Genomic DNA, 8,281 nt, shown 5'->3' with positions numbered 1-8,281 from the left:
AAACTGAATTGAAAAAAAATCTGATCCATCTAAAGACCAACTAATCTGTTTGGGAAGCAACATTTGTCTGGACACGAGATGGACTTTGCTTAAGGAAATTTAAAAGAATGGAGCTGGTACTTTTTCCTAATTACTTTAATATGGATAAAAATAACTGTTTGAGTGTCCGAGAAGGCGGTAGTTATGTACGCTACATGCCAACCACCAAACTGAAATTAGAATAGATTCAACTTTACCTTCAATGCACACAGCTGGTGCCAGTACAATGAAAATGTGTATGTGGCAATATTATTGTATAAACTATCCATATGTTACGGATTGATGACACAGCAACCCAGGGATCATTCTGGGCAACTGCTGACTATTTGCTTTTGTTCTTTCGAAGCGAGAAACAGAACTGTGTATTGTTCCTACACAAACATATATATGCCTGGTCGGACCGACCCACTGAAAGCATCGATTAGTCAGTGGCCTACTTGGAACATGGAATAAAATGATATACTGGCTATTGTAACACTCCGAAGCAGCTATAGTTTGTTCGATGAATGTGCTCAACTCTGGGTTAGTATCAGATGGTTTTACGTATAGATACAGAGCCTTAAGGATGAATGTCAGCAGAAAAGGACCACACAATAAAGATACTGGAACCAGAGGGTAGAATTAGTACAAGCTATATAGTAGAAATGTACAAAACATAGCATAGACTGTGGACATCAGTGGTATCAGTGGTGTTGCATGCTCTGTGTGTGTGTGTAGGGGTGTTACAGTTGCATAAGAAAGCAATAATTTGTTTCACTAGTCAGTGGTTTCCCCAAAAAGTCTGATTAAAAAAAATGTGACACACCTTCCGCCAGACATTCACTCTCCTCTCCTCTTTTTTCTCCCTGAGCTTTTTCAGTTTACCCATTAATGGATTCACGTCATGGTGTCGGTGCCGTGCTGCCGGCTCGCGCTCCAAAGCGGCTTCGTCTGCGGGCGGATGAGGCAAGTGTTGAGTAGGCTAGAGCAATGGTGTCAAACTCATCACGGATAGGGACAAAATTAAAAACTGGCAGTACGTTGAGGGCTGGTGGCCATGCCAGTAGGATTGTCACAATACCAAAATTCTGACTTTGATACAATACCTGCCATGAATATCAAGATACCCAATACTTACAATACCAGGTTTCAATACAATTCCCCTTCATGTCTCCCCTGCCATTCCTCGCTGTGTCTCTAGTAACTGTTGCAGTGCCTTCTGGCACTTTTCCTGTAGTATCGGCCATGTGCGTCCTCTTGACCGGCTGGCCAGTTATGATAGACACACGATGTTTACTTGCAGACCGGACTTAATTGTACTGCTGGCTGGACACCTAAAAGAAGAGATTAGATGAGTAAAGGAGTGTGAATACAGCTTACAAGGAGTAGTATAAATGTCACTCAGTGAATATCAAGTTTAGGTATTAGAGTAAATTTAAAGAGTGTTGTGAAGCATTGAATATAGTTGGAGCGGGCGACGTCAGAGGGAGAGCTGGTTGGTGATAGAGGTGGACAGTTTACTTCATGTCACCATAACCCCTCTGTCACGTACTATGTGACCACGAAGCCACACCTCCCGCATTCCCCTAATGCATTTTTAAAATATACTGGGAGGAAGGGCTCTAGCAGAACTTAAATGTGAAGTCACCCGTTCAACATTTAAGGCACGCTTGCGTGCTCCATCAATGCAAAAGGGGGTTTGTATGCAGCCGCAATCCGATCAATGAGGATGTTTTGAGGTGGAGGTGGTGCTGGTACACTACTGCAGCAGGTGCTGGATTTGGTGCCTGAATACGTCTCTTCTTGTTGCTGATTGGGCCAATCTAGTGTCAGCACTCAGCAGTGAAATGTACACGCTGTTGGAGAGGCCTCAGCACAAAGCCCTGTGGAACTCCAGTGTCCTATTTTCCCGAAAGGAAAGAGGTGTGGTAGTCTAGCCTCCAGGATTAGGGTTCATTGATTAGGAGTTCCAGCATGCAGGTACAGAGGGAGGTGCCATGTTTATCTTGTGTGGTAACCAGTTTGCAGGTGTTGTAGAAGAGTAGATTGGTTCAAACGTGAGACACAAATGAGACGACACAAAACTTCAGAGCCTGTGGTTATCGAATCCACATGGTTGAAATGATGGCATGAAAACAATCTTAAATAGGATGATCTACCAAATATAACCCACGGTAGTACATCTTGTTTCGTAGAATAAAACAGAATTTGCACAGTACCGGGTTGTGCGCCTGACCTGATTCACTGACATTTATCTATTTTTCTTTGGTAGTAATAAACAACCCTTTATTTACATATTACTTTTGTCAGTCTACTCTCTGCAGTTTGTAAAATTGTATTGAAAATGCAAAAACGTTAACGGAAAAAGTAAAAAAGAAATTGTGATTACATGAGAGCATATACGGACCAATATGTAGCACAGTATTACAATATTTTTGTTCGCAATTGAACAAGCTGTAACTGTTCTTTAGTGTCCCTAAAATTTTCCTATTTAGGTGAGTCTACAATGTTCAAAGGGTTACTCAGTGGGGAAGTTGTAAAATTCCTTTGCCGGGACATCATTCAGTATAAAAAAGGATAGCCTGGAAGTTAATTTATATGTGACATAATCAAAACAAATACAAAAGTATTATTTTTCCAGAGCATAAATGTTTAATTAATTGGTTAAATGTGTATGTCAATTATTAATGGTAAAGGAATGTGTAGAATGAGCCATAGTTTGACTTTTTCAATAAAAACAAAATCTCTTAATTGTAAATATGGGTTAGGGTTATATAGCCATAGGTTAGGGTTCAGTATAGCCATCAGAATGGAATGACTCACATTAAAATTTCCTTTTAAATTTATGTCACATTATAATAAAGTAAAATGCAACTCAGTCATTAAAGTACTCCTACTGGTGTTAAATATACCATATTATGCCTTCTAACACAATAACCTAATTGCTATATTATCATATCAAACCTTCTTGTAACTTTTACTGCTGGAGTGTTAGTTTACACTGCCAATTCTCTGCCAAGTAGTTCCACAGCTCAGCTGTCCAAAGTGCACTTTTATGAAAGCAGGCTTTGCAAGATAACCCAACTGGTACAGAGTACAAAAGGGAAAACAAGTTGGACTTCTGTTTCTAACTCCACGATTTACCAGCACATGTTGAGACAAAAAAAAAACGTTACTTGAGCTTGACAATGACTGCAGAAATTTGGGATGTTATTATTGTCGGTGCAGGACTATCTGGACTGAGTGCCGCTCACTTGCTGAGAAAAAGGAATGCGAAGCTGAAAATACTGATACTGGAAGGAAAAGGTTTTTAAAAATGCAAATTGGTAACCTGTAATTAGGGTAATTTACTGGACTCTTTCACTATGCCATTTTCTCGTACTAATTTTTTGTTTTGACATACAGATCGTGTGGGAGGTCGCACAGTGTCCACTGACATACCAGCCGCCAATGGTATTGATCGCTGGGACTTTGGGGGACAGTGGGTAGGAAGGTAAGCACATCAACGTGGAAGTGCTCAAGAGTGATCAAGAGAATATTCATCATTTCATTACATCATTATGTCTTACAGACAGTTTCTAGTTGACAAAGACAGAAGGTTGCATTAAAAATATTTTGTTTTGTTTGTTGTACTGAAAAGCGTTTAGTAGCAATTGAAATGCATCAGAGCTCCACAAGAGAGCAACATATAAGATATGGGATTCTTGATCCATCGGTAGTCAACGGTGGAAAGCTTCACATATATTTCACCTCTTTCATTATGTAGTCATAAGATACGGTTGAAACACTTGAGGGCCGCAAAAATGTAAATGTCAATTAAACAAGCAAACTTCATCCACATGATAATTGCAGTCGGTGGATAGTGGATAGCTGTATTTAGATGTTTCCGGCTCTGGGTTTGATTGCCGACTGAATGCGATTGAAGATTGGCTCCCGTCATGCATTAGCAGGAAAAGATCCTAATCACTTGCCTACACATATCTTGGAGAGGGTTATGAGTTGCTAGGGCACAATGAGGAAGATTTGTTGATTCGGGTTTGGGAAACCCAGAGGAAGGCGTCTTTGTAGATACACTCACGCAGCCACACACTAAGTGCATCATATATTGATGATTGAGAGGGACCTTGTATGAGTCTAAAAATGGTTTTCTGTTTAAATCATTCTTGTTGTGTTAACTTCACTTGACAACTCACAAAATGCTCACAACTGCCCATTATAGAAACGTCTTCAAATAAGAATATTTTGGAAAAAAATATATCTGTCACAGAGGTTTAAGAATTATATGACAAACACCAAGCTTATATAATTCCTTGTATAATAATAGAATAGGAAGGCATTCTGCTGAATGCTGTGCTCGTAGGCTGGTACTGTAGTCACAAGTCTTTTGATTGCAACGTGTATCCTGCATTATGATGATTAGGAAAACGTATTTATGGATGGCTGTGGAGCGTTTGTAAAATAAGCACTATTTTTTAGATGTATGAAATGTAAATAATAAATCTTTCCTATGGAATAGTAGCTGTTGTCCTAGTAACACGTAACAGATATGCAAATCAATAAGCGCAACAGATTATGTGACCAATGTGGAAAATAACATGATATTTTAATCTGTTCAGAACCTTGCTTATCAAGGTTTTTGTGGATCCGCCTTAGTAATGTGTCTGTTATCAATAGCAAGTCTTGGACTTTCAACCTTCCATCCCAAAGTTACCAATCTTACAAAGCAATCAACAAAGGTTCACCATCTCTAATTCATTTGCTGAGATTGTTGTGCAGTCACACTTTAAGATAAATGTCAGTCACAAACTGCTTTGATCAGATAAGGAGCTCTTGCATACTTTGCTTCTAGTTACTAACTAGTGGGCTACAACAACCGTTGGAAACAACAGAGCTCAACTGGAGAAGGTTGTGAAGAGCGTCGCTCAAGAGCACTTTGACATCTCACACGTCCTTCATGCCACTTCACAATTTGGAATGCTTTTTTTTACCCCTTGGTTCAAGGACTAGCTCAAGCAATATCGTATTCTCAATGCACTTCTCTTAACTCAGAAAGATTGCATTTCTGATTATGTATCAGCTAATTGTGTGAAAACCCTTACAGTAAATGCTGAAACCCTTAAAACCTAATATATAAATTGGCTTCTTTTATTCCTCAGCACCCAAACCCATATCTTTGAGCTCATAAAGGAACTGGGCTTAGAGACGTTCGCCCAATTCAATATCGGCAAGAAGGTTCACCACATGGGAGGGCCAGGTGCCAAAGTTCGCACCTACAGAACAAGTATTCCTGCTTTATCGCCAATGGTGCTAATGGACCTTGCCCAGCTCCTGTGGAAGGTGAGACGGCAGACTTATTCTGTACCTCCAACTCTGTTCAATCACAGCTGTGTTCCCAAATGGATCGGCCAAATAATCACAACCCCTGGTGCAGTAATCTTAATGCGTGTATACCAATAATAAGATAACCTACAGCATATCGCCGGTTATCAGGTATTTTTTGTTTTACAATCATACATTTCTATCTGCTTTATTTAACATTATCCTTACCATGCTCAGAATCAATAAGCAGTCACCCATGGCTGTGGTAATGCTATTTTACGTTTATAAAGCGCTCTGCTTTCAGATTGATGGATGAAGCATGAAATAATCACAAAACAAAGTACCACAAAATGTCATTCCCAGCAATTCCCGGCATAAGTGCTTACAGTGGCACGAGACGCAGAAAATGTGATTTCATGTTTGTTTGTGTTATTTAATCAATAGGACGTTGTTTGTCGTACAGCATCATGTGTCAGTGTATTGTTGTACCTTTACTTTTCCCTCAGATGAACAGACTGTGTGCCACAGTATGCGTCCAGGATCCCTGCAAGACTCCAAACGCTGTTGAACTGGACAGCATGACCCTGCACTCATACATCAAGCAGCATGTTTGGACTGCAGGTGAGGTTTAAGAGTTGCTTTAGCTATTGGGGCCTGTATATCCTTCAATAGAGCGTGTTGACATGTGGAGCAGAGTTAGTGATTCTTGATGATGATAAAAATAAATAAAATAATAAATAGAGATTAATAAATAAAAAGAGATTCAATACGGTGTTCCATACACAGTATTTTTAGTCTACAGCCATCTTAGCGAGGCTCCATTTCAGGCAAAAACATGTAGATATGTAACATTGGAGGTAAATAGTTCATTCCTGATCGTTAAAAGGAGCTGTATGTAACATTCCTCACATATGATACAGAAGCACCGTTTTCTTTTTCAAAATATGGATGGGCAATGTGTACTTTAATAGGTGGTTTGTATAGTGGCATTTAGCATGCAAAGGAACTTATGATGTGTTATGGTAAACATCTAAGATTAGTGTAGTTTCATGCGAATATCTGCTCAATGCAAATTAACGATGCGTAGTTTTTAAATTGCAATAACATGATTTATTAATTACTGAAAACCCTGTCCCTGCATTAAAATGTGCCCTTCTTTGTGCTTTGATGGGCTCTACTTACAGTGTAATCAAACAGTATGCTTGCACACGGGCATATTGCTGCTTGCTCACATTTGTCCCTCTATTGGTTAGGGAATTTTTCCATGGTTGCTGTAAAAAAAAGTGTAAAGAGTAGCTGAACAATCTTGGAAAGGATGTTTAACGAGCACACATAAGCAGCCCCTCCGGGAGAAGGGCTAACACCAGAGCACGGCAAATCTGTGGAAGCAGTAGTACCTCTGAGTGCAAGCAGCCCGTTTGAGCAGAAATCCAAGCGAACGCTACAGCTGTTTGAGTTTGAGGAGGGGGGTTTGCTGGAAAGCATAATAAACATTGACATGAAATCCATGAGTCATGCTCCCGAGATTTAGACCACACTCTTGAATAAGGCTTGGGAAAAAAAAACTCCAGAATGAACTTACTAAGCCTTACATACATCTTCGTGAATATAAAAATCTTAAAAGGCCGTACCAGATTTATTGCCAGTCCAACCAACAAGAATTGTTTCAGTGGTTTCCTCATTTCTGGAGCCATGAAAGTATAATCTTTCACAGTGCATAACATTTCAATAGCGTAGGTTTCTACGTGATACCGAAGATATTGCAATACCAGATTGAGTGACTGCAGACTTAATAAAGAATTCACTAGACAAGATGATAACAAAAAGGACCCTCCTCCAATATAGTGATTTATTGACTGGCCAGGTGTACAATGCAAGACGTTCATAGTAAGATAATGCTTCTTGTATTTTCAGTTCACACTCACGACAAACAGCTTGCGGTTTAGGGATGCATTTAATTACTTCATGTGTGAGAGCGACAGTATGTATTCATTCATTTGCCAGAGCTAAAGGAGGAGATGGGTGTGTGTAGCAGATCTGTCTTTGGCTTGGAGCCATCGCAGATGTCCTTCCTGTTCTTCCTCATGTATGCTGCAGCAGCTGGAGGGGTGCTGCCATTGCTGGAAAGCACTCCAGGTTCTGCGCAAGAGTTCAAGATAAAGGTACAGAGACTGCATATTGTTCACTTGAGTTACTTTTTTTTAAAAGAACCTAATGGATTTCTTATTTCCTTTAGTAAAAGTATTTTAAAATATCTCTCAAAACAATTAGTTTTTTTTATGTTTGAGCCATTGCTTCTAAACCTTCTCTCTCCACAGAGTGGTGGAATATAAAATGGCCAAAGGCCAACAGGCCAAGAAAGAGAAAATTGCAAGAGTGCTTTTCTAGTTACAAACTTTTTTTCTCCCCTCAGAGTCATCCGTGGCAATTTTCTTATTGCGGCATTTCAGCTATATTCTGAAGGAATTATTACAAGTAGCACTATGAGCATGGCAACACCATAGATGCAGTAAGAGCTGCATCAAATGTATGTACATTTTTGTACAATTGGAAGACAATAGCTCCTACTGACCCGTTCATTGCAGAATGACAAAAAAAACTATGCTACTGATGAGGATCTTGCCTACATCTGTAATTGGACCACAAATTATGTTTATTGCACTGGGACGTCGGCAGCACTATCATAGGCAGGTCCATCTAAAAAAGGCCAAATTAATTGAATTATCTGCATGGCTGGCTAGACACCACAAGGAGTTTGTGCTTTAATGATTTGGCTGAAGAAATCCTTCAACTTCAAGCACTGTGAACCCGACCCCGGGTATCAATGGTCTGGTTTCTGTCTCTCCACAGGGAGGCACCCAACAACTTTCACAATGTCTGGCAGAACGCGTCGGGTGGAAGAATGTCCGGCTGAGTTCCGCTGTGACGGCCATATGGCAGGTAA

General features: G+C 39.9%; 1 protein-coding gene across 1 annotated transcript in view; it reads left to right on the top strand.

The window, feature by feature from the left end:
- The first annotated feature begins 3,060 nt into the window (after positions 1–3,060).
- Positions 3,061–8,281, top strand: part of LOC120832357 (putative flavin-containing monoamine oxidase A) — a 43,068-nt gene continuing 37,847 nt past the window's right edge. The window contains exons 1-6 of the mRNA XM_078088240.1: positions 3,061–3,324; positions 3,424–3,511; positions 5,175–5,355; positions 5,844–5,958; positions 7,342–7,499; positions 8,188–8,277. Of these exons, the coding sequence (XP_077944366.1) occupies positions 3,207–3,324; positions 3,424–3,511; positions 5,175–5,355; positions 5,844–5,958; positions 7,342–7,499; positions 8,188–8,277 (750 nt within the window). The 5' untranslated portion in view covers positions 3,061–3,206. The remainder of the gene's footprint in view (positions 3,325–3,423; positions 3,512–5,174; positions 5,356–5,843; positions 5,959–7,341; positions 7,500–8,187; positions 8,278–8,281) is intronic.

This window comes from Gasterosteus aculeatus, chromosome 14 (assembly GCF_964276395.1).
Source record: "Gasterosteus aculeatus chromosome 14, fGasAcu3.hap1.1, whole genome shotgun sequence".
NCBI classification, from domain to species: Eukaryota; Metazoa; Chordata; class Actinopteri; order Perciformes; family Gasterosteidae; genus Gasterosteus; species Gasterosteus aculeatus.
The sequence above is the reverse complement of the archived record's forward strand: the minus strand, read 5'-3'. Positions and strand labels throughout refer to the sequence as shown.